The sequence below is a fragment of the Cervus elaphus genome, chromosome 17 (assembly GCF_910594005.1).
Source record: "Cervus elaphus chromosome 17, mCerEla1.1, whole genome shotgun sequence".
In the NCBI taxonomy this organism is placed as follows: Eukaryota; Metazoa; Chordata; class Mammalia; order Artiodactyla; family Cervidae; genus Cervus; species Cervus elaphus.
In genome coordinates this window covers 54,815,610-54,843,101 of record NC_057831.1, presented here as the reverse complement: position 1 = coordinate 54,843,101, position 27,492 = coordinate 54,815,610, and the positions used below count along the sequence as shown (strand labels likewise).

Genomic DNA, 27,492 nt, shown 5'->3' with positions numbered 1-27,492 from the left:
TAAAATTCATAGAGTAGAATTAGTATGAAAGAGAATTTACTAGTTTACACCATGTCAATAGCTATCATAGTTAATATCATGCTCATAGGTAAAATAATCTGAATGAGACTTAAAATGGAAGTGTTTACAATGATTAAAGGAATAAAAGAAGAAATAGTAAGCATAATGGAAAAACAGAGAACCTCAGAAAAGATATTTTTTTAAGATTTTAAAATATAGCAATTGCCTTTTAGAAAAGAGAATTATAATTATTAAAGTGAACAGCTGAAACAATTGGCAGTAAAATTGGTAAAATAAATGATAAATCTAAGGAAATCTCCACAAATGTAACATGTAAAACATTAAAAATATTTAAGATTAACGTGGACATTCATATAAATTATGTTTAACCTATTTATGTTTACTTAATATAAATGATTTTATTTATATATTTTCTCTTTAATTTCACCATGCTGTTTTCTTGTTTTCTTCCTGTTACCACTTTGCCATATGAATTTTTACTTTTCTTTTGCTTTTATATTATTTATATTCAATTCTAGATTTTTGAAAATGAGTTACTGTCCTATTCTTGATCGGTTAAATTTTATTTTATCTTCAACTCATTAATCTTATCTATTTATTTATTTTGCTAAGAACTAGTGAGTAATACATTCTGTGAGCATTTGTATTTAAAAAAAACAAACAAACAAACTTGCTTGTTAGGTGAAAACCCTAATTCCACATCTTCCCTTCAAATCTCTGAAGGCTTTAGTCCATTTATCCTTGATATTTCATGCTACACAGAGTGAGCCTGGGGCTAGACTGATTTTATTCCTTTTTACTTAATCTATTTCTGCTGAATGAATGCTTATGGAATTACATTTTATTTAAAAATACATTCCAATTTCTTATGTTATGTCTAAAGTATAGATTTATTTTTTTCATAAATTTTGAAATCAACACTTTCTAACTCAAGGTTTTAGTCAACATCAGAAAATTACATTTCTGTGCCTTTGATTATTACTTCTTTCATGGTTGTTTTGGTCTCTTTCTCAATGGTACTTAAAATTCTTAAGTTATATCACTTTAGATGAGTCCTTATCATATCTTGGTGACTTTTCATCTCAGTTTCTTATCTTTGTATCTCACCCTGTTGTTCTTTATTCTTTTCCGCTCCATACTGATGGTTATTTCTATATTTTTTTGTTGTTGTTATTTTTGTTCTTCTTTGAAGTCTTGGTGTTTATTGGTATTATTTTTTTTCCCTTACAACATCATGGAGGAGTTGGGTATTTTCTTATCTTCGAATGGACATCTGTCCACCCATGTTCAATTTGGTTGCCATTTGAATCTTTCATAGATCTAGAGAGCAAAATTTCTAAGCCAATTTTCAGTGTCTAGTCATTTTTGCTGAGTATAATTTCTCTGAACAAAGGTGTAACCTTCTCCTATCGGTATTGACTAGATTTCCAGTACTTCAAGTCAATGAAGTATATGAAAATGTGCCACCCCCAGTATGCATATCTTTAAGAGATTTTATTGCCTCTACTATTATCCCTATATTTTGGCAATTTCATTTTTGACAGTGCAATACACTGCCTTCAATTTCTCTCTACATTCTGTCCTGTTGTTTCTGAGGAATGCGGAAATACAGCAAGGGAGAGGCAGAAGAAACATTGACCTAGTCACTTGCACAAATGATATTTGTGTATGGCAGGGATACATTTTTATTCTCACTGGTGTATATAGACTATGAATAAGATCAACCATTGGGAACAGGAAATTGTTTTATTACTATCTTTCTGGCAAACGTAGCTACTTTGTTTTATAATATAAAGTACATGTCAACACAAATTTATTTTTATTAACCCTTTGCAACCTACCCTAAAGACAACTGAAAAATTTACTAGATTTTAGCAATAGGATACCAATAAGAATAAAATTTCAGAGTTAAGCTCTCATCTTTAAATATATATATATACACATATAAAATATATGTATATAAAATACGAGGATATTTGAAAGAGAATGTCTTAATCTGTTAAGACTAATATGTTTAAATAGGAAGCTCCAGGATATTTTTGGTTTTAAATCTTACTTTACCATGATATACAGGAACATGGATTAACTCAATGCCAATTAGGATATCATACATATAATTTTGTATAGCAAAAGCACATACAACTGAATCGTGTCTGTATTTCTATGTTTGTTCTCACGTACCTAGTACTAAGAAAAGTTTAACTTGGTCTCCTGGCCAATGTTCTACTATTGTCAGCTTCCTAAATTAGAAACACAGTGGTAAAGAGCAAATAATCCACCTCTCAATTTCTAATCTTACAGCCTCAAACTAAATACATGGCAGATCCATGTGCTATATAGAGTCATGATTAGAAATAAACTATGTGAGTCCAAACCAAGCTTGCACACTTCTTAGGCAGTCTTCCCTCAGCATCTGGGTGCAAGAGACTGATTCCAGGACTCCCATAGATACCAAACTCTGTGGATGTTCAAGTCCCTTTTGTAAATGGCATAGGCTTTGCACATAACCTAGACATACATCTTCTTTTTAATCATCTCAAGACTAATTATAATACTTGATACAGTGTAAATGGTATATAAATAGTTGCCAGCTCATGGCATATTCAAGTTTTGCCTTGGGGAACTTGCTAGAATTTTTAAAAAAATATTATCAACCTGTGATAGATTGATCTCAGATGTACAACCTGCAGATAATTGTAATACAAGTTCTTAGTCTCATTGAGTTTCAGACTTCCAAGTGATAAAATGAAGGTGAGGTGGTGTGCAGATTGGATGAGATAATATACATAAGGAATCAGGTTTAAAAAATTAGCTTCTCAGTTAATAGTTGTTATTATTTCTGTCTAAAGTTGTTTCTCCCTCTAATGTTTTTTCCAAAAAGAAAAAAAAAAAATTGCCTTCAGAATCAAAGAATGTGAAGGTTCCTGTTTACCTTTCTTATTAGGAAAAAAAAAGTATTAAGTGAAAGGACAGAAACAAAGATCAGGTTACTATGGGTGTGTGTGTGTGTGTTTAGTCACTAACTTGTGTCTGACTCTTTTGCGCCCCCACAAACTGTAGCTCTCCAGACTCTGTCCATGGGATTTTCCAGGCAAGAATACCAGAGTGGGTTGCCATTTCCTTCTCCAGGGGATCTTCCTGACCCAGAGGTCAAACCTGCATCTCCTACATTGGTAGGCATTGGCAGGCGGATTCTTTCACCACTGAGTCACCAAGGAAACCCCTACTATTACTTAGTGTACACTATTTATTGCTAACATTTCATATCTGTCTTATTTCTGGCTGGCAACTCATTATGTATATTAGTCTCATTTGTGGGGAATTTTTTAAATTATAAAAATTAGGACAGAAAGGAAACTGCCTATGTGGCAAATACAGACTCAAATTTATTTTTTAAAAGATCAGGTTATTTTTTTCCTACATTAATGGAACACTTAAATATAGAAATTAAAATAATCATATCACACTTTGTAATTAACCATATCATAAATTTTTTGAAAGAGAGGATTAATTTTGCCTCTTTTGTGTCAATCTTTTCTCATAGCATACTTTTGGACCCATTACAGCTAAACCTATTACCCTTCTAGATCCACAATATTTTATTTCTATATTAAAAATATTTCATCATATTTCAATGCTGATACTTAACTATGTCTGATTACACTTTTAATCATGTTTATTTGTTTACCATCAAGTCAACTAGAGATGTTAGGGTCAGACTTACCTGTTGAGGTATAAAGGTATGATTCTGTTTGTTGTGGTACTAGCTGTTCTTTTATGATCTATTTCAGACCCAAGATTTTTTTTGTCAGGGTGTGGAGAACATGGTAGGAATACAGTGACTGGCTTCTGAAAAGGATGTGTTGACGGGTGCTGAATATGAATCATAGGGCTTGTGGATAGTACTGAGTAGGAAGTATCTTGCTGAGTTTTTAAATATGCCACCAGAGATGGGTCAATTGGTTGAACCTAAACAAAGAAAAAAAAGGATATATATTGCTATATCTTAATAGCAGAAGATGTAAGGTATCAGCACATATCTAAGTCAGTTTTCTAAAAATTTACTAGAACGTAGTTTTATACATTTTTCTCTGCATTGTTGGCTAGAATCAACACTATCTTATCTTATATGATCATAGCAATTGGTCCTCTTTTAACAAAGTCTTTGTAAAATCTAGGTTTCTTGTTCTATGTTATAAATAACTGAGAATCACTCTTAATTGTAGGCAACAAAATGACCCAGAAAACAAAATAGACATTTTACATAATTTCTAATTATAACTATTGTTAGATCAAGTGACCTTCAGAAACTAGACAAACAAGACTACATTTATTTGTTTCCTCTCACATAAGAATGACTAATAAAAATAACTAGCATGATTTCAAAATTTCAGAGCTTATATAAAATATTTACGAATCAATTATTAATAGTATGTTCTCTTCCTGACTTTTCTTCTCTTACCCATTATGGTAACAACTGGGAGAAATTAGGAGAGCATGAGAGAGAGTTAGGCTAGAAGGATAGGAAATATTGAGGAAATATGTCTTCCAAAATGTATACTGATACATAGTTGTACATCTTGTAAATAATGTTTGTATGAATTAAATTCTCATCTCCAAAAGAACTGTTTTATAATTAAATATAACCAAATATTCATAATCATAAATGCTTTAATTGATTAGCTTCTTTTTTAAACATCCTCACAGGTGGAATTCTTGAATTATATGAACGCCCAAAGTCCAACATTAATTCCATCATAAATATTCTACATTTTTTTGGTCAACAAATATCATAAACAACACAACAAAACAACACAAAAATTAGCTAGAAAAGGCTTTAAAATAAGTCAAGGATTTATTTGGGAATGAGATTTAATATGCTCTAAATCATCACTATTTCACTGATGACACCATAAGTTAGGTGATTAAAAGTATGAAAATTCATTTATTGCTATATTAAATATTTGTACCTTCTTCCCTTTTAGGACAAAGTTTGATAACCCACAAAAAGTCTCACCAGTTTTTAGTATTTACCTTTATTTGTACAAGCACTGGTGAGTTGAAAACTCCTGGAGGGTAATTTAAGGATATTCGGGAATCCATGCTTGTCTTATGAGTAAGACCTTTCTTTGTTACTGTAAAGGACTCTTTCTTTAAACAAGACACAACAGAAAAGATCCCCAACTTATAAACTTTCACTTCAGCACAGGTCCCCTGTGTGGATTAAAGGATATTAAGACAATGACATTAAAACACATTAGTAGTGCATTATTCTGGAAGTACATGCTGGACATATTCTACAGCTGTGGAGAAAGAAAAAACAACAGCTATATGCTGTTCCTGTCGTTGAGAATTTCTTCATTAACCCCAAATGGATGGTCCTTTCATGAGATAAACTAGAAGTAGTTATGAGGAGTTTCTCAAATTTGAGCCACACAATAGAAAAAAAGAGAAATAAATATATTTTTAAATTTAAATTATTCCCCTGAAAGGTAAATGGATAATGGGCAACCACATTTAGTGTTTCCACAAGTATTAATCATGTTTGGAATCCAATCCTCTTTTATCAGAATGGACTTTAAGCACTGGCCTCTATCCAGAAAGTTTAACAGTGTTAGAAATTCCGAGGGCTAAAATTTCATCATTTGGGTAGTTTACACAAATCCTACAGCACTTGTACTGTCAGCAGATTCCTCCCTCTGACAATTCATAACCTCCTGATAAAGTCATGTTCTCTGGTTCTCTCTTCCATGCAGGGGGAGCAGATGATTGCAAAGAGACACACTTGTGTTTCTTTTTTATATAGTGACATTTAAATTTTGAATGCATATATGCAAGGACATTTTCAAGCTTTTTTATCACACAGGAAGGAACTGTGTACATAAATGAAAACATAATTATCTACTCATATAATCACCAAAGCTTAAAACGAAGAGGAGGTCTTAGAAGTAATCTGGTCTATTCAATGGTTCCCCAAACACCAGCAGAGCTCCACCCAGGCATGAGAGGATAATCATCCAGACACACACACAAACATTTCAGGGACAATCACAATGGAAAATAATCTATCATTTGAAAACTGACTAAGGAAGAGGTTTCACAATATCTGCATGAATCTGTTGCTGGGAAAATTCACGGCATGATGAATGTTCTTAATTGGCCAGAGGGAAAATGGTGAGAGGTAAGAAAAAAGGTTTTCTCGGAACTCATGATGGTTGCCAGGCAGTTAAAGTATATTTGGCAGATACAGGGGAAACGGAAGGATTTTTAAGCAGGGGAGTGTCATGAGCAGAATTCTGACGATGGTTTATCTGACTCCAGAATTAGATTTCTCAAATGTCGTATGAACCACATAAAAATTTGGAAGGAATCCAGAGTTTAAATTTTCTTAGGCTAAATATAGGGATGACTACCATTAGAAAACTATTAAAAGAAAAGTATATGCTTTTATTTTTCTCAGTAGAAATGTTCTCTTTTTTTCTTTTGCACTATTTATTAACCATCTTCGTATCTATTTGGTGAAAAGCATATGTGCTATGAACAGTATTTGTTATTATTGTGATAGTCACTCAGATAGGTCAATGGTAAAAAGCCACAAGCTACTTACAGATTTCCTAGACTAAATAGAAAATGTCTTAGTTGCATGAATTGGAGTAAATAATTAGAACAAGCACAGCTTTCATGTTCAACTGTATAATCTTATTTATAACTCAGAAAAGACCCAAATTGGAAGAGGAAGAGATGAGTCAAGAAGAATTCTTTGTATGTGTGGCATTTTTTTATGTTTATTCCCTACCCCCCTCTACAAATAATGACAACTTATATAAAGCTGAAAAGTAAATAATTTTAATTATTTAAAAATAAGTTCCAGTGGTCCAGAGAATAACTTCAAATTTTAGTTCCCATCAACTCTATGCTCAGTTTAATAATTGTACATATATTCTTTCTTCAAAACATATGATTTTGTCACCACAGATGGCTTGCAGTTCAGTTCAGTTCAGTTACTCAGTCATGTTGGACCCTTTGTGACCCCATGAGCTGCAGCGTGCCAGGCTTCCTTGTCCATCACCAACTCCCAGAGCTTGCTCAAACTCATATTCATCATGTCGGTAGTACCATCAAATCACCAAGTCCTCTGTCATCCCCTTCTCCTCCTGCCTTTAATCTTGCCCAGTATCAGGGTCTTTTCCAGTGAGTCAGTTCTTCACATCAGGTGGCTAAAGTATTGGAGCTTCATCTTCAGCATCAGTCCTTCCAATGAATATTCAGGACTGATTTCCTTTAGGATTGACTATATTGGACCTCCTTGCAGTCCAAGAAACTCTCAAGAATCTTTTCCAACACCACAGTTCAAAAGCATCAATTTTTTGTGCTCAGTTTTCTTTATGGTCCAACTCTCACATCCATACATGACTACTGGAAAAAACTATAACTTTGACTAACTGTCCTTTGTTGGCAAAGTAATGTCTCTGCTTTTTAATATGCTGTCTAGGTTGGCCATAGCTTTCCTTCCAAGGAGCAAATGTCTTTTAGTTTCATAGCTACAGTGATTTTGGAGCCCAAGAAAACAAAGTCTCTCACTGTTTCTCTTGTTTCCCCATATATATGCCATGAAATGATGGGACTGGATGCCATGATCCTAGTTTTTTGAAAGTTGAGTTTTAAGCCAGCTTTTTTGCTCTCCTCTTTCACTTTCATCAAGAGGCCACTGAGTTCCTTTTTGCTTTCTACCCTAAGGGTGGAGTCATCTGTATATCTGAGGTTATTGATATTTCTCCCGTCAATCTTGATTCGAGCTTGTGCTTCATCCAGCCTGGCATTTTGCATGATGTACTTTGCATATAAGTTAAATAAGCAGGGTGACAATATATAGCCTTGATGTACTCTTTCCCAGTTTGGAACCAGTCCGTTGTTCCATGTGCAGTTCTAACTGTTGCTTCCTGACCTGCATACAGATTTCTCAGAAGGCATGGAAGGTGATCTGGTATTCCTATCACCTTCAGAATTTTCCCCAGTTTGTTGTGATCCACACAGTCAAAGGTTTTAGTGTAGTCAATGAAGCAGAACTAGATGTTTTTCTGGAATTCTCTTGCTTTTTTGATGATCCAGCGGATAATGGCAATTTGATCTCTGGTTCCTCTGCCTTTTCTAAATCCAGCTTGAACATCTGGAAGTTCTCAGTTCACGTACTGTTGAAGCCTGGCTTGGAGAATTTTGAGCATTACTTTGCTAGCATGTGAGATGAGTGCAGTTGTGCAGTAGTTTGAACATTCTTTGGCATTGTCTTTCTTTGGGATTGGAATGGAATAGATGGCTTTAGAGTTATTATAATAAAGTCTACCATAAAAGTGATAGTTTATTAACTACTATCATGTGTTTATGGGCTTCCTTCTGTCATCTTGAGTGTGTTTTCTCATTTAATCCTTATTACCCTACCAGGTAGACACTATTATTGTATTCACTTTTTAGATGAAAAAACTGAGTCATAGCAAGGTTACATAATTTACTCAAGCTGACATTGCAAGCAACCAAAGTTTGATGTAGGAGCTAAACTTCAAACCCAGCCAATCTTCCTCCACAATCCATATCCTAACTACCACATATATTGTTTTCCATATATATACTAAACTTGATTTATATTAAACATGATTTTTCTCAGTGCATACACACACACAAGCACACACAGACATGCAAATTGTTTTAGTTTTTACATATTTTCTCCACCCATGAATGATAAAAGATAAAGCTACTGTCATCTAGAGATTCTAAGCAGAAGCTCATCCCATTAGAAATGTTAGTCTAAACTAGTCTAAGATATGAAGCTAATTAAACAATGATGTTGGTTTTGCTTTCCAGGCAAAAATATAACACTTGCTGCTTCCTAGACTCAAGTTTTTCACTCCCAAATTTGACCAACAAGCTCTGCTGTTTGATCTTTATGTATAGAAAAATGAAACAAACAAAAATAACACATGAATTCACCAGCATAAATCTTTTATCAATCCTTCCATTTTTACCAATGAAGCAATTGTATCTATACAATGATCTGGTAGTCTGAGTAATTAGTGAGAAGAAGAGTCAAAGAGCAAATATAGGTGTAATCAAGGGCTGACCAACCTTGTAACTTCCTGTCTTTCCTTCCAGTGAATTTGGCGTTAGATAACTTGATTGAAGGTTTATGTCAGACACTTTCACCATGATATCTCTGTAGTTTCCCCTGTAACGTGCAGTAAATGGAATCGCAATGCATATTGGAAATGGAATTCTCTTTTCCATGTCTGAGCACTCCACAGTGATGACATTGCTGACCAACTCTTCATTCTCACTCACTGTTAAAGAGCTCATGCTATTAATTATCCTGCATTGTAAATGTTGTAGAACATAGGCTGGTGCTGTAATATAACAAGACACTTGGGGGACAGTATCATCACTCAGCACGTCAAGATACCTGCAGGGGAAAAGGGGACATCATTCTTTTTCAATTATTTGATTTATGGACTGTATAGTGAAATGCCTAAGAGTACCAGTTCTAGAGCCACACTGTTGTGGTGTGAATCCAGCTGTCGCATTTCTGACACTGTGACCTTGGGCAAGATACACAACTTCTCTGTGCCTCAACTTCCTCAACTGTAAAATAGTGAAAAATAACACCAGTCTCAGATGAAGGCTGTGAGAACTGAATGAACAATTATACAGTAAAGTCATTTAGAAGCTGTGCCTGGCACATAGTAAGTACCATGTCAGTTATCCTTTCTTATTGTTGTTATTACAGTTATTATTTAGGTGGTCGATTCATCTCTCAGTTTTGCTCACTTCAAATATAAATCTGAAGATTGCTGAAGCTTCTTGATAAATCAAAAATTAATACCTGGATAGTTTTCTAAATTTTGAGGAAAGGAAATATATATATATAAAATATATAAAATATATATAAATATATATATATATTCCAGTACCATATATATATATGGTACTGGAATTGTTTAAATGCCATAAATCAAGTGATCATGCTTATTACATTTTTAAGAAAAATTGAGAAAGTATAAAAGTACTGTGAATGTACACTTAATCAAGGTGAATAGAAACAGAATATTCACAGTCCTCGAAGAATCAATCCAAAAGCTTATTTTTACATTTGGTTTTACTCTTGCTTTCTGTACCATCAGCTTTGCCAAGCATTTTAGAATCTTATAGATTTGAATTCAAATTTAATATTAGTTACTTACTAACTGTTTGATCTTTAACATCAGTAATTATTATTAAAATAGCTATTAATAATATTTTAGCTCTTTCTATGATCAGGTTTTGTGCTATGCATTATTTCATTTAAATTCCCGTGCGATGGGGTCAGACATATCCTACTGTCACTATCATTTTATAGATAAAGAAACTGAGGTTTTTGAAATTTTAACTTTCTGAAAATTACACAGATAGTAAGTTGTAGAGTCAATAAATGTATTCATCTATCTTTAACACAAAAGCTCAAGCTTTCTGTTATATCAGACTTCCTCAAATCATTCTAAAACAATGGTTTCATTATCCATTATAAACTGAAACAAATATCAAATCCACAATAGTGTGAAGATTGAATGATATAAAATGTTTCAACTTTTTATAATAATGAATTAACATAAAATGAGTTTTCAATAAATATTAAATCTCTACATTATAGCTACCAGCTTGTACTTCTCTTCTCGCTATTTCTCATTTCCTACCAGTGACATGGCTGAAACATAAACAGTGTCAAAGAGAAATAAGAGAGTCTTTAAAAAAGACTTCTTTTAAAAAAGAAGAGGATCTTTATAAAATACAGCATAAATACCCAGTTCTAAAATAATCAGGTTTTAACTATTTTCAATTAATAAATTTAACTTTAAAGTGCCCTGTAACACAGAAATCTAAAAAAATATGTTGAAATAGAAGAAAAGGTTATTTATTTATATTTACAATTCTGAACCCATGCAGTTAGAAGGAATAGAAAATTATTCAAGTCATCTTCTGTTTGAGTTATCTCCGATCATGATGACAATGGTACTTCAGAAAATTAGATACATTGTTTCATGGAAGGTGCAATGATCCTGCCTTGTATCACTTCAAAAATGACTCTCTTCTGAGCCCTAGAAGCCCAACTCAATACACTCTACTTCCAAAAGCCTGACAGACAAAGGAGAGTGAGGAGACCTGTTAATGCTTCCATTTCCACAGATCTAATCAAACAGATCTAGTCCAGCCACTAAAAATAATCATATTGGTTTATTCTAGTGTTGTTTCCCTTTGAGTCTGCATACACTAGGACAACTACCTGAAAGAGATAGACTTTTTTTAAAAAATGTTCTCCAGGGAGGAATCACAGCAGATTCCGAACTAAGTTTTGTTTATGACACTCATCTTTCTTGGGGCACCATGGCATCCTAGCCTGAGGAGCTGCAATGAGTAGTCATCTTGTGAAACATGCAAGCCAAGCAAAATTGGTTACATTGCCACAAAGAGGAAACCACTAACCAGGAACACCTAAGGAGGTGTGAGAGGGAGTGGTTCAGCAGTGACTCACTAGCTGATGCTTTGAGTCATTTCTGAATGTGAGGATACAAAGTGTTAATGTTTTTCTCAAGTGAAATGGGAACCGCATAATGACTGCTTTTAACAGTTGTTTTTCAGAAGCATAAGTCTTTCAAACCTGGGGGGTTTTTCATGCATTGAATGTGCTCCTGTGACATCTATGAAATTGACTGGACTTTCAAACATGCAGGGAACCTCAGAGCTCAACCCTTTCCTTTTCTAGATAAGATAACTAAGTCAAAGTGAGCAAAATGACTTGCCTGAGACCATAGACTCATTTGTGGTGTTGTCCTGGAAATGGTATTGTGTGTCTGAAACAGCACAGATGGGATGTGATGTTTGATGGTGTGTGTGTGGTTGAGAAAGTGAGGGTTGGTGGTGGTGAAATAAATCAACGTAGAGATGTTTAGCTGAGAGTGAAGGTCGGCCAAGCAACAAGGTACTAGGCCCTTTAGATGATTTTCTCCTTTGATCTTATCAAATAATCCCAGGAAGTATATATAATTTCTACAAATAAGAAAATGGGTCTAAGAAATGAAACAAGTTGGTCAGGGTCACAGAACTAGTATGTAATAAAACAGGAGATAAATTTATGTCTATCTATCTTCCAAATCGATGACATTTTTATTCCCTATTGTCTTCTAAGAGTCTTATTTTTACTGGGAAAATATAACTTGTGAATATTTTATTTTATTTAGAGAAATATGGATTATTATTACCTTGTATAGGGGCAATGATTCATAAAATAGACCAGTTAATTTCAACATATTTTTTTGAAGTCATGGGCTCTTTGAGAATCTGGTGAGAGCTCTAGACCATCTCCAAGAATATAAAGTAGTTGTGAAAATATATATTCAATTTTAAGAATCTCCCAAAGCTTATGCATGAGCCCTCCCAGAGTTCTACAGACACAGGTTACAGATACATGATATTTATATTAATACATAAAATAAATGTGAGAATTTGAAAATATACATAAAATAAATCAGAGGCTAGGAAATTCTCTTCTAATATTTGAACTCTGCAATCTCCTAGGTTTTTGTTTTTTTTTCTCATGATAATCTAATGTTATCTCATGATAAGCTTGTGTTCAGGACAATTGTTCAGTTTAACCACTTTCTTATACAGTCAAGTCCTTCTTCCATTAAAGAAGCATTTTTTTTTTTTCTGGAAGCTGTAAGAAACTAACAATACTAGTAATAGCAGCCTTATAAATTTTTATGGGAGTAATTTAAACAGTTATTGATTTCTAATATCTTTTGGAGATATGAAATATAGATATAAAATTTTACTCATGTGTAAATTGTTTTATATACAAGTAGAAACACATATAAGTAGGCATACACAAGCACTGCTTACATTGTATTTACTTACTCCTTTTCCATTATGTTATTCTTTTGCTTTAGACTCTCTGAGTCACTGGGAAGACTATTCACACATTTATTGGAGCTATCACATGTTATTGAGGATGTGGTAATCTCTTCTCTTTGGCTTTCTGAGATCTCTTGAATTTCTCTTTCTGTTGTCTGGATTATGTCATGCAACTCTTCCCTGTTGCCATTTATGCTCTCAATAGTCATGTGTTCTATTTGTTTATCATCTTTATTTTCTGCATTATCTGGGAACATTTTGTTCTGTGACTCTTCTTGCCCTGTTACATCTCCATTCAATGATGTATTGTTTTCTTTTTCCACTAATTCTGAACTCCTATGTATTTTATTTTTTTTCAACTGGACCTGGTTTGTGTAATGACTTTCCTCTGCATTTGTGGGAGAAACAGTAGCTGTTTCTATGACATTTTGTTCCTCTCTTGCAGCAATGTCTGTTGCTTTGATATCTTGAATGGTGGACTTTGTCTGCAGTGGAGTACATTCATCATGCATGCCGCATAAATTACACATCTCCTTTTCTTCTTTCTTTAGAAGTGTAGCAGTGCTCCCCAAATATTCATTTATTTTCATGAGGCACTCTATGAACGTAATGGTTTCTACACACACAATACACACAGAGACACATAAAAAGAATAAATACAAAACTAAACCACATTATGTTTCTCCACTGACATGTAATAAAGTATGGGGAAATTATCCTAGAAATCTGTAAAGACCCTTGTGGGTGTAAGACCCTTACTAGGCTTTAAAGCCTGTAACCCTCTTGAAGGAGAAATCATTTGTACAACTGTAATTTTTTTAACACATCTAGATATTGGGGACAAATTGTTTTTTAACATAATAGCAAAGAGTAAATCCAATTCCTCTTGCTTGTGAAAATTCTTTGAATATTTGAAGCTTTCAAGACCCCCGCCCCATAACATGCTGTCCTATTGAAGTCAACATCTCCCTCCATTCATTCATTCCTCATTTGGTATGATTTGGGGAAAATTATTTTTCTTCTTTGAATGTACTATATAGTTTGTCAATGATCCATCTATAATGATTTGCCTGAAGTTTAGTGGAACACTTCAAATGAGACTTGGGTAGCAGGCATGCCATATCTACATTATTTCTGCTGATGCAGATGCTATATTTTGTTGAGTACTTTGTTTGGTATTATGATTTAATTAGGTTCACACTATTCGTCCTGCTGGGCTTGTGATCACTGACAATTTTCAAATAAGCCTTTCAAAGAATAGCTCTAATGACACCAATTCTCTGGTTGGAACCTGGCTACTCAAAAACTAATAAACCAAGTCAAACTTCTTTGCTCTGGTGTAAACCCTCACTGTGAACTGATCTAACATGGTCTCTCACTCCATCCCTATTTCTTATTATTTTTCTATTCATTCATTCCTCCTCTCCTCACAGCTGGGGTCACCTGATAGCTTCTTATAGGCTTAGCAACTCTCCAATCTTTAAAATTCAACTCTGAACTCAGGAATATATAATTTAAAGTGCCATATAGCTCAGTGTTGTCAAAGTCATCACTAAATCATCTTTAACTAGTCTAGCCTTATCGCGGGGCTGTAGTTCTGACTTCTTTTTTTTTCTTTTTGTCTTGTATCTGAGAACCAGTCTTTCTTTTGAACTCCTCTTCTAGGAACTGAACTTATCATTTTCCATGAATAATCATGTCGTCATATGTTGCTTAGAATCACATTCAGTTCTCTCTAGAGATTTGATTCCTAGCTCTGAGTTCCAGCTGAGGGTCTCTGGGTCACGCTGCCTTTGGACAGATTTCCCTCAATGTCCACAATCTGCTCTCTAGACTGAATTTTTAACATTATCTGCCCTGGATTCCCAATTGATGAGACCTTCCCACTTGCCTTGACACTGTGTTATTTAGAGTTGGATTTCAGGATGCCCATCTTCTTATGTAGAGTAACTGTTGTCTGAGATAATAGGCATTGGATACCACATTCTTCCTGCCATGCTGTACTTAGCATCCATAACTGGGCTTATTCCCAAGAAACTGCACCCCTCTTTATGTGTGTCTTGGGGGTATAATTTCATATTCCACCCTACCCTGGACTTCCCCATATTTTTGCGATTAGCAAGTTCAAGTTCAAATAAGTCTAAAAATAGAATATCATATTTCAATATGGAAAAACTGATCAACCTGCCTCAAACTAAGCCTATATTTTCCTGCATCTAAGTGTTGGATCCTGCTGGTAACACCTCTGCCTGGAATGCTCTTTCAAGGTGCCCAAGTTCTGGCTGCATAAATCCAATCCATTCCTTCACCCTCAGGTGAGATGCTGCATTTGTCTCAGCAAAATTCTCCACCTGAAAAAAACGTAATCTCACCTGTTTCTGAAGACCTAAGGCACTTCATTTGTAGGGCTGTAATGGGACTGTCCTCACCGTCCTTTGTGTTACTGTGCAGTTGTGTTACTTCCCACATCAAACCGTTCATCCCTTATGGACCGAGACCTTAACCTAGCCTCTATGTGCTCATCAGCCCTCTCAGGGTGGCTAATAAATATTTTTTAGAGAAAGGATAAATAAATACTTGCCTTGTCTCCAGGTACAGTGATTCTCTTTGTCAAGCAGCGCATACAGCTGCTGGCAGGTGGAGCGCAGAGTCCCTGCAATGTGCTCCAAGAGTTGGTGAAGGGCCCCGCTGAGCTCCTGACCCAAAAAGACCACTGTGGCGATCCACGTGGCCCCACCAGCCCCTTCACCGTGGTCTTCACCCAGAAGCACCTGCGTCAGCATCAGGTTTTGTCTCCAAATCTGCCTCAATATATGGCCTAGTTTACCTGAGCCCATGTCTTCCGTATCCATCCTACACTCCAAGAGTGGAATGTTTCCTGACAGCAAAGCCTAAAGGTTTAGCAAATTTAATCTTGGCTGTGGATTCTCTTTTTTCTCTTCTAAAATCCAGGAGATGATCCAAGTCAGCTCGCCAAGCACTTTCCTGCAACATAATAGTTTATTCAGCTTCTGTTGACCAGTGAAAAGTTACTAGGTGACCAAAGGAGGGGCATTCCAACACCCTGGATGCCTTTGTGTACAGAATGGTAAGCCACGGACGGGGACAGAGTTAGCTCACACAATCCCACTCGCCATGTAAGTTTTACAGGTTTGATATACCATGGAAGCCGCATGTATTTTTCAAGTTTTAAGGCAACAAAATATGGATTCAGTAGTAAGATGAGAAGTATATTAATCAAAGGTAAACTAAGCTAATGACCTTGCTAATAATTCTATGTGATGCTCTAAAATACTTATGCATGAGCTAATACGTTGTCTGAATTGCTTCAAAATAATCTGAGATCGTGGCAGTGGTGTATAGATGAAATAAAATTGGCTATAGGTTAATAATTGTGGAAGCTGGATATAGTTCCATGTGGGAGTCCTTATGATTATCTCTAGTTAGCATATACTTATACTATTTTTATAATAAAGAATTAAAAAAAATATTCCTCTGCTGGAGCAGAGTCTATTACCACTGGGTAGGAGATTAGTTTAATTAGTGCCTTCTTCTACGGCACGTCTGCAGTGAGATCAAGATAGGTACTTGGCCTCTTCCCTCTCTGATAATTTCTCTCTAATTGGATAAAATGCTCCCTCACTAAAAGAAAGCAAACCTGAAGAGTGGCTTTCTCTAACTAGTGAGAAATCTTCACTGTGTGTAATTAGGATTCATTCACAGCAAGTTCCCACTGCTGCCTGCCCCTCCACTGGCGCATCGTACATGAGGCCAGGGCATTACAGGACTGGATGCTGGAGAGCCCAGGGCGTGAGGAGAAACCCACAGCAGCCTGCCTCCTCCTCTCCGAGCCCCTCCTTTCACCAGGGAGCGCACAGCACCAGGGGCAGAAGGCAGTACATTCCAGACAGGCTCCTGTTCTCTGGGAGACTGAAAGGAAACAAAAACTTCCAAAGCACAGCCTGAATCCCGCCCTCCCTTCCCATGGGCGTTGCCTTGTCTCATCTGAATCACCAGAGTTCTTAGAGCAACACTCAGGACACCTAGAAGACGAGATGGGAAAATACAGCCCGGTGAATAGGGGATAGAGAGAGAATGCCACCACAGGCCTAAATACTGCCCAAGAAGTCTTGTGGTTTGAAGAGGCTGAGGAAAAGGAAAGGAGTGAAATGGGAAGGGGTTAGTGAGGGTTGGGGTAAAGGTGTGGGTTTATTCTCCAGTGGAAATCTTATTTTTCAGGGACTTCTGTTTCTTTAATTCCTGAAATATGTATGTAATTTGCATAATGTTGTGTATATGGCTTTAATTTGATCCCAATTCTGAGAACTTTCTGTAGCATTTACTGTGGCCCAGGTACTATCTACATGATGGGAACTTCAGAGAAAGGCAGAAAGATGATTGAAATCAGCTTAGACTGCGTTGAGAATTAGAGCAGAACTGTGAATTCAGAGTATCCCCAAAGCTTTGAGGGGTAAAAATTTCACTCGGATTAGAGGCCTGAAAAGTGAAAGTGAAGTCACTCAGTCATGTCTGACTCTTTGCTACCCCATGGGCTGTATCCTACCAGGACCCTCTGTCCATGGGATTTTCCAGGCAAGAGTACTGGAGTGGGTTGCCGTTTCCTTCTCCAGATTAGAGGCCTGGGAGATGTTTAATTAGGAGCTAATGGATGAGCAGGATTTGCGCAGCCTTGACGACAGAGGGAAGGGATGTTCCAGCATAGGAAATAATATGATCAGAGGCAGGGAAGCAAGGCATGACATGGTGAGATCAAAAAGAGGAAAGGATGGCTTTTGAAGAGGGTTTGTGTCCTGGAAAGTGGTAAGAGAAATAGTTATGGAGAGTGGTGAAGTTGGAATTGTGCTTTTGCAGACAAAAGAGAGACATTGAATATTTTTGAACCAAGTAAATCTATCGTAAAATCTGTGCTTTAGGGAGTTAGATGGTTTAGGTGGGAGACACACAAGAATTAAGTGACTTGAGAGTCCACGTTAGAGCAGCGACCGTGCAGGCAGAGGAAGGTGATGTTTTGAGAGGAGATCTGAAGTAAAGTAACTAGAACTAGAACAGTGGAAACAGTGACAGACTTTATTTTTGGGGGGCTTCAAAGACACTGCAGATGGTGACTGCAGCTATGAAATTAAAAGATGCTTGCTCCCTGGAAGAAAAGCTATGACCAACCTAGACAGCATATTAAAAAGCAGAGACATTACTTTGCCAACAAAGGTCTGTCTAGTCAAAGCTGTGGTTTTTCCAGTAGTCATGTGATGGATGTGAGAGTTGGACCGTAAAGAAAGCTGAGCACTGAAGAATTGATGCTTTGGAACTTTGGTGTTGGAGAAGACCCTTGAGAGTCCCTTGGACTGCAAAGAGATCAAAACAATCAATCATAAAGGATATCAGTCCTGACTATTCACTGGATGGACTGATGCTGAAGCTGAAACTCCAATACTCTGGCCACCTGATGCAAAGAACTGACTCATTGGAAAAGACCCTGATTTGGGGAAAGATTGAAGGGGGACGACAGAAGATGAGGTGATTGGATAGCATCACCGGCTCGATGGGCATGAATCTGAACAAACTCCAGGAGCTGGTGATGAACAGGGAAGCCTAGCGTGCTACAGTCCATGGGATTGCAAAGAGTCAGACACAACTGAGCAACTAAACCTGACTTGAATTATAACTTCTAAATCATCAGTTAGAAAAAGAGGAACAGAAAGTACTGAAAATCCAGTCATCTATTTACTTGAGAAATATTTCTTGGCCACTAGTATAAAACTGTGCTTGGTAATAGAGTATGATTGAAATTTTCAGTTTAGGTGACTGAACAGATGGTAAACCAAATGAATCAAGGAATTTGGAGAAAAAAATTCAACTTAATAGGTAGGAAATTTGATTAATTTTAGATTTATTGTCTTTGAGATAGCATGGGACAATTCTTTGAAATATCTAATAAATTTAGGAGAGGTCAGAATAATGTTGGCATGTTTGAATAGGTAGTGAATGAATCCCTGAAAGTAGAAGACTTATAGGGGAATTTACACCATGTACATTTTAAGTATTGAATAAAACTGATAATGAAATGCTGAATCAACTGAACCAATATACATTTATTTCCTTCTAGATATGCAGGAAAATACTTTCTCAGGTCAGGAGGAAAAAAGCCCAAACATTTCACCTTAGCCTCATTGACATTTGCTGTCCTCAAGTCTAAACTTGTTCTCTGTCTGGCTTCCCCAAAATATGTAATATTGCAAGGTGAGACCTACCACAGGCCACGCTCACTGTGTTTACTCATTAAAACAAGCATCTGCATGTCCCTGCATTTTGTTTTCAATTAATTGATGTCACTAACCATGGAAAGAACTGACATTTGCAATCAAGATTTGTGACACCCACAGAAGTTAACTGCAAAAAATTCACCTTGATGGGCTTTACAATGGATTAGCATCTTCATTGTGGTTACTCATTATTATGACTACTCTACTTTCCCTACTGAGAATTCTGTGCTTCCACTGACATTAAAGGAATTAGTATGCAGTCTTGAATTCATACAAAACATTATGTGGTTGAAAAGACTGCAGTTCTTCATACAAAAGTATCAAAGTGAGTACAGAGGAAATTCCAGTAAGTAGAACAGTCACTCATTGAACAACTGAAGAAATATAACTGCAATAGACTGGACAGCCTACTGATGCTAGGCAGAAGAGGACAGTAAAGTTTTGAAGTATAGGGAACTTGGCTACTTTCCATGGAGTTTATGGTGGGGAGCTGTGGATACATCAGATGTTAGCAACATTATTAGTTCTGCTATCTGATTTTGTTATTTTCTTTGAGTTTCTATGTAGTTACCAACCCCAAACTTTGGTGCAGTCAGCCCACATTAATTTTTCCCCACTTGAAAACTCTTACTGAATATCTTTTATCTGTTTAGAGCAAGTTCTCACAACTGGATGATGAGTGGAAAGAGAAGGCAAAAATGATTTTTGTTTTTATTTTCCCCAATAACTTATTGCACTGGGGAAATGCAATTAAATATCAGAATTACCAATGCATATCAATTTTAAAATGGTTTCGTAAAACAGGTTGTAAAAATCAAAGCTAAGACTTTTTGGTTAAATAATGTAGATTTAATACATATTCTATCTCTGCTTCCTCCTAAAATGCCACTGAAGAAGATAAAACAACAGGTAAACTACAAAGGACAAAGAAAATGGTGATAATATGACAGAGAAAATATGTCAACAAACTTTTGGAAGATCAGAAGCAGATGGACAAGTTGTAAATAACCTAATCAAGCGAAGAACGTCCCTTTATGGTGGAAAATAGACTGGTTCTTGCCGTAGAAGCTCAGGAGAGCCCAGGAATCAGAGGGAGCAAAATAGCTCTGAAACTGAGTGAAGTTGGAGATGTAAACAAGTTTTGTTCAAATTCAGTTTTGGGAGCCATTAGATACCAAGATCCCTCCTCTCTGCCCCAAAGAGCCAGGCAATAGTCTCTCTTCCACCCATTGGAAGCTAGAGATGTTCTCTATGAAAAAATTGCCACAGAGGCAGGAGGCTGAGCAGAAAACTGGAAGGGAGTGCCACTCTGACAAGAAGGATTAAGGGAAATTCTACAGTTTTAGAAAGTGAAGTCCCACTCTATTCTGCTCAGGTCCAAGAATAGGGCCAGCAAGTTTAACCTCTCAGGCAGAAGATTAGAAATTTGTTCTCTATTGTGACTGAATACCCCAAGAAAAAGGCCAATTCGTAGGAAATGTTCAGTGCTCCTCCTGCTTCTCCTCACCCTCCATAGATTTCCCTGCTCCTGTTATATCATCCATGATGCAGTACCCAGTCAGAAGCCCTATCTAAGTATGTAAATCCTTCCAAACAATGATTCTAATGCTTCACTTTTGAGTATGGAGTATCACTCAAGGGGGTGAGGCATTTGAAACAAGCCTCCTACATACTGCTGAAGACCAAAGCAAACACAAGGAACTGGAAATAATAGAGCCAGTATAGGAAAGAGAAGAAAATATCAAATATAATTATAATTAACACTCAGCATCTAGGATGTGAGAAGATAATGCACAAACACAATAAGAAAAGATTTTCTTAAAAAAAGAGAAGCACTCAGATAATGAGACAGACCTCATAGGAGTTAAAATACAACAGGAAGTTTTTAAGCTGGTATATGGGTAAACATATCCCAGAGGTCAAGCAAAAGACAAAGAGACAATAGAAAAAAGAAAAGGAAGTTAAGAAAATTAATCATTCAATTGAAGTGGTTCAATTAATATAAGTCTTAGAAAAAGGAAATAAAAGAAAGAAATTATCAAAGAATTGGAAATTTCCCATATGAAGTGTCTGATATTCCAGACTGGAGGAACTATAGAATCAAAAGTATAGATTGAAAAGAGAAGAAAAAATCGTAATTAGTCATATTATTATGACTATTCATATTATGTTAAATATCATGAATATTCAAAGCATCAAGGACAAAGATACTAATAGCCTCCAAAGAGGCAAGAAAGGTCACATTTAAATGAGAAGGCATTGGAGTTTTCAAAAGCAGCACTCAATTGTGACTTCGATATTCTGAGATTTCCCTCTTTCTAATTCAGAATTCTGTTTTCCTCAAGACATCATTTGAGCCAGGGACAGAAAAAAGAAATGGTAATTATATGATGTGATGGAGTTACTAGCTAAGGCTGTAGCGTTAATCATATCACAGTAAAAAGTACATCAAATCAACATATTGTACACCTTAAACTTACACAATGTTATATGTCAATTATATTTCAATAAAGCTGAGAGAAAAGACACTTTTGTAAAGTGTGCAGGCGTGGGGAAAGGGCATATTTCAGGTATGCAAATATAAAAAAATTTGCCTCCTCACGACCCAGATAATCACGATGGTGTGATCACTCACCTAGAGCCAGACATCCTGGAATCTGAGGTCAGGTGGGCCTTAGGAAGTATCACTACGAACAAAACTAGTAGAGGTGATGGAATTCCAGTTGAGCTATTTCAAATTCTGAAAGATGATGCTGTGAAAGTGCTGCAATCAATATGCCAGCAAATTTGGAAAACTCAGCAGTGGCCACAGGACTGGAAAAGGTCAGTTTTCATTCCAATCCCAAAGAAAGGCAATGCCAAAAAATGCTCAAACTACTGCACAATAGCGTGCATCTCACACGCTAGTAAAGTAATGCTCAAAATTCTCCAAGCCAGGCTTCAGCAATATGTGAACCGTGAGCTTCCAGATGTTCAAGCTGGATTTAGAAAAGGCAGAAGAACCAGAGATCAAATTGCCAACATCTGATGGATCATCAAAAAAGCAAGAGAGTTCCAGAAAAACATCTGTTTCTGCTTTATTAACTATGCCAAAGCCTTCGACTGTGTGGATCACAGTAAACTGTGGGAAATTCTGAAAGAGATGGGAATATCAGACTACCTGACCCACCTCTTGAGAAACCTATATGCAGGTCAGGAAGCAACAGTTAGAACTGGACATGGAACAACAGACTGGTTCCATATAGGAAAAGGAGTATGTCAAGGCTGTATATTGTCACCCTGCTTATTTAACTTATATGCAGAGTACATCATGAGAAACGCTGAGCTGGAAGAAGCACAAGCTGGAATCAAGATTGCCGGGAGAAATATGAATAACCTCAGAGATGCAGATGATACCACCCTTATGGCAGAAAGTGAAGAGGAACTAAAGAGCCTCTTGATGAAAGTGAAAAAGGAGAGTGACAAAGTTGGCTTAAAGCTCAACATTGAGAAAACTAAGATCATGGCATCTGGTCCCATCACTTCATGGCAAATAGACGGGGAAACAGTGGAAACAGTGTCAGACTTTATTTTTGGGGGCTCCAAAATCACTGCAGATGGTGATTGCAGCCATGAAATTAAAAGACGCTTACTCCTTGGAAGGAAAGTGATGACCAACCTAGATAGCATATTAAAAAGCAGAGACATGACTTTGCCAACAAAGGTCTGTCTACTCAAGGCTATGGTTTTTCCAGTGGTCATGTATGGATGTGAGAGTTGGACTGTGAAGAAAGCTGAGCACCAAAGAATTGATGGTTTTGAACTGTAGTGTTGGAAAAGACTCTTGAGAGTCCCCTGGACTGCAAGGAGATCCAAGCAGTCTATCCTAAAGGAAATCAGTCCTGGATGTTCATTGGAAGGACTGAAGCTGAAACTCCAATACTTTGGCCACCTCATGCGAAGAGTTGGCTCATTGGAAAAGACCCTAATGCTGGGAGGGATTGGGGGCAGGAGGAGAAGGGGATGACAGAGGATGAGATGGCTGGATGGCATCACCGACTCAATGGACATGAGTTTGAGTAAACTCCGGGAGTTGGTGATGGACAGGGAGGCCTGGCGTGCTGCAGTTCATGGGGTCGCAAAGAGTTGGACACGACTGAGCGACTGAACTGAACTGATACCATTTCTTGGGAAACTACTAAGGGGTGTAGCTTTTCCAAAAGCAATAGAGTTTTCACAGCACCAATTATTGAAGAGACTAGCTTTTCTCCATTATTTATTCTTGCTTCCTTTGTCAAGATAAGGTGCCAACAGATGCATGGGTTCATCTATGGGCTTTCTATCTTGTTCCATTGGTCTTTGTCTCTGTCTTTGTGCCAGTACCGTACAGCCTTGATGACTACAGCATTGAAGGGTCATCTGAAGTCAGGAAGGTTGACTCCTCCAGCTTCATCCTTTTTTCTCACGATTGCTTTGGCTATATGGGGTCTTTTGTGTTTCCATATGAGTTGTGAAAATTTTTGTTCTAGTTCTGTGAAAAATGTCATTGGTAATTTGATAGGGATTGCATTGAATCTGTAGATTCCTTTTGGTAGTAGAGTAATTTTCACAATACAGATTCTTCAAGTCCAGGAACATGGAATATCTCTCCATCTGTTTATATCACCTTTGATTTCTTTCATCAGTTTCTTATAGTTTTCTGTATACAGCTCTTTTGTCTCCTTAGGTGTTTTTACTCCTAGGTATTTTGTTCCTTTTGTTGCAGTGGTAAGTAGGATTGATTCCCTAATTTCTCTTTCTGTGGTTCTGGAAAAACTGAACTATTAAATTAGAACACTTCCTAACATCATACACAAAGATAAATTCAAAACAGATTAAAGGCCTAAATGTAAGACAAGAAACTATAAAAACTCTTACAGGAAAACATAGACAGAAAATTCTATGACATAAATCACAGCAAGATCCTTCATGACCCACCTCCTAGAGTAATGGAAATAAAAACAAAATAAACAAATGGGACCTAATTAAACTTAAAAACTTTCACAAAGCAAAGGAAGCTACAAACAAGGTGAAAAGACAATCCTCAGAATGGGAGGGAATAATAGCAAATGAAACAATTAACAAAGGATTAGCCTCCAAAATATACAAGCAGCTCACGCAACTCAATACCAGAAAAGTGAAGTCGCTCAGTCGCTCAGTCGCTCAGTCGCTCAGTCGTGTCCGACTCTTTGCGATCCCGTGGACTGTAGCCTACCAGGCTCCTACCTCCATGGGCAAACAAACTACCAAACAAGAAAGTGGGCAGAAGGCCTAAACAGACATTTCTCCAAAAAAGACATACAGATGGTTAGTAAACACATGAGAAAAGCTCAACATCACTCATTAGTAGGGAAATGCAAATAAAAACTACAATGAGATATCACCTCACAGCAGTCAGAATGGCCATCATCAAAAAAATCTACAAACAGTAAATGCTGGAGAGGGTGTGGAGAAGAGGGAATCTTCTTGCACTGTTGGTGGGAATGTAAATTGATACAGCCATGATGGAAGACAATGTGGAGATTCCTTAAAAAACTAGTAATAAAACTACCATATGATCCAACAATCCCACTACTGGGCATATACCCTGAGAAAACCATAATTGAAAAGACACATGTACCCCAATGTTCATTGCAACACTATTTACAGTAGCTAGGACATGTAAGCAACCTAGATGTCCTAGATGAATGGTTAAAGGAGCAGTGGTACATATGTACGATGGAATATTTCTCAGCTATAAAAATCAATGCATTTGAGTCAGTTGACACGAAGTGAATGAATCTAGAGCCTATTATACACAGTGAAATAAGTCAGAAAGAGAATGCATATCTAGAAAGATTGTACTTATAAACTTCTGCGCAGGGCAGCAATGGAGATGCAGGCATAGAGAACAGACTTACGGACAGAGACAGGGAAGGAAAGGATGTGATGAATGGAGAGAGTGGCGTGGAAACATACACACTATTGTATGCAAAATAGATAGTTCAGTCAGTCAGTCAAGTCTGACTCTGTGACCCCGGGGACCATAGCCCACCAGGCTCCCCTGTCCTTGGAATTCTCCAGGCAAGAATACTGGAATGGGTAGCCATTCCCTTCTCCAGAGGATCTTCCCAACCAAGGCCCCGATCTTATAATAAATCCCTTTTAATACCCTTTAACTGAGATACACCATGGCGCCTCATGGTGTGAGCTCCCCCTCACTGAAATGGGTAATAAGCCCTGTCTGTTCAATTAGAGGTCTGTTCCTGGTGGCCTTTGGCTGGGAGGGCATTGACAGACCCTTGAATATGTGGGTTGGAAAGAGGGTAAGGGGCAAGCATATGTCACTTGTCCTCTAGAGTGTTGTCATACTATTTTGTTTAACAGATAGATAGATATACACACATGCACATTGAGATAAACCAAATTCACATATTTAAAAAGAACTGAGGCCAAATGTTACACTAACTATAGGTCCTTTGGCAACGATATTAAGGCTGACATAACATATTCATATCAAATGGGTTACTTCATAACAGCTAACACGTATTTTATTGACTTTATAATGAGTAATTTATCATTGAAAATGTCTGGAATTCAGTGGCAAGTGTTCAAGAATGAACTTAAGTTAGAAGCAGTCATATGGGCAAGGCATAATCTTCAAACAGAGGTGGAATAACTACCACCTGGTTCTGCCCAATATCAAATACTTCATCTGGGACACAGTGCCTCTGATACAGCAGAAGGTCAACATATGTTTGATGACTAAGATTATGATGAAATGTAGTAAACAATATATAAGTTATTTAAAAATCATCATAATATTCTTCTAAAAATGTAATAAAATATTTCTTACTATTATCAAATACTTGATCTGGATTCAAATTTCCAGTTATCTCATAAAAGTTGCAAATGCTTTATTTTTTTATACAAGTTCTAACAATTGGGCTCCACTAAAGGCCCTCATAGGCAACTAACTCCTTGTTAATAATTTTCATACAAATTAAAACAACTGAAAAACTCATTCAAAAGTTATGCCAACACAAATATAGAAATATAGATCAATGGAACAAAATAGAAAGCCCAGAGATAAATCTATGCACCTGTAGACACCTTATCTTTGACAAAGGAGGCAAGAATATACAACAGAAGAAAGACAATCTCTTTAACAAGTGGTGCTGGGAAAACTGGTCAACCACCTGCAAAAGAATGAAACTAGAACACTTTCTAACAACATACACAAAAAATAAACTCAAAATGGATTAAAGATCTAAACGTAAGACCAGAAACTATAAAACTCCTAGAGGCAAACATAGGTAAAACATCTCTGACATAAATCACAGCAGGATCCTCTATGACTCACCTCCCAGAGTAATGGAAATAAAAGCTAAAATAAACAAATGGGACCTAATTAAACCTAAAAGCTTTTGCACAATGAAGGAAACTATAAGCAAGGTGAAAAGACAGCCTTCAGAATGGGAGAAAATAATAGGAAATGAAGCAACTGACAAAGAATTAATCTCAAAAATATGCAAGCAACTCCTGCAGCTCAATTCCAGAAAAATAAACGACCCAATAAAAAAATGGGCCAAAGAACTAAACAGACGGTTCTTCAAAGAAGACATACAGATGGCTAACAAACACATGAAAAGATGCTCAAGATCACTCATCATCAGAGAAATGCAAATCAAAACCACAATGAGGTACCATCTCATGCCAGTCAGAATGGCTGCTATCAAAAAATCTACAAACAACAAATGCTGGAGAGGGTGTGGAGAAAAGGGAACCCTCTTACACTGTTGGTGGGAATGCAAACTAGTACAGCCACTATGGAGAACAGTGTGGAGATTCCTTTAAAAACTGGAAATAGAACTGCCATATGACCCAGCAATCCCACTCCTGGGCATACACACCAAGGAAACCAGAATTGAAAGAGACATGTGTACCCCAATGTTCATCGCAGCACTGTTTACAATAGCCAGGACATGGAAGTAACCTAGATGTCCATCAGTCGACGAATGGATAAGAAAGCTGTGGTACGTGTACACAATGGAATATTACTCAGCTATTTAAAAGAACACATTTGAATAAGTTCTAATGAGGTGGATGAAACTGGAGCCTGTTATACAGAGTGAGTAAGTCAGAAAGTAAAACACCAATACATTAATGCATATATATGGAATTTAGAAAGATGGTAACAATGACCCTATATGCGAGACAGCAAAAGAGACACAGATATAAAGAACAGACTTTTGGACTCTTT

The 27,492-nt window shown here is 36.7% G+C and overlaps 1 protein-coding gene across 1 annotated transcript in view; it reads right to left on the bottom strand.

Annotated features, from left to right (window-relative positions):
• Nucleotides 1-15,803, bottom strand: part of DTHD1 (death domain containing 1) — a 76,961-nt gene extending 61,158 nt beyond the window's left edge. The window contains exons 1-5 of the mRNA XM_043871241.1: nt 15,533-15,803; nt 12,955-13,567; nt 9,139-9,469; nt 5,056-5,235; nt 3,746-3,990 (exon numbers count right to left, since the gene is read on the bottom strand). Coding sequence (XP_043727176.1) covers nt 3,746-3,990; nt 5,056-5,235; nt 9,139-9,469; nt 12,955-13,567; nt 15,533-15,803 — 1,640 coding nt within the window. The remainder of the gene's footprint in view (nt 1-3,745; nt 3,991-5,055; nt 5,236-9,138; nt 9,470-12,954; nt 13,568-15,532) is intronic.
• Nucleotides 15,804-27,492: the final 11,689 nt, after the last annotated feature.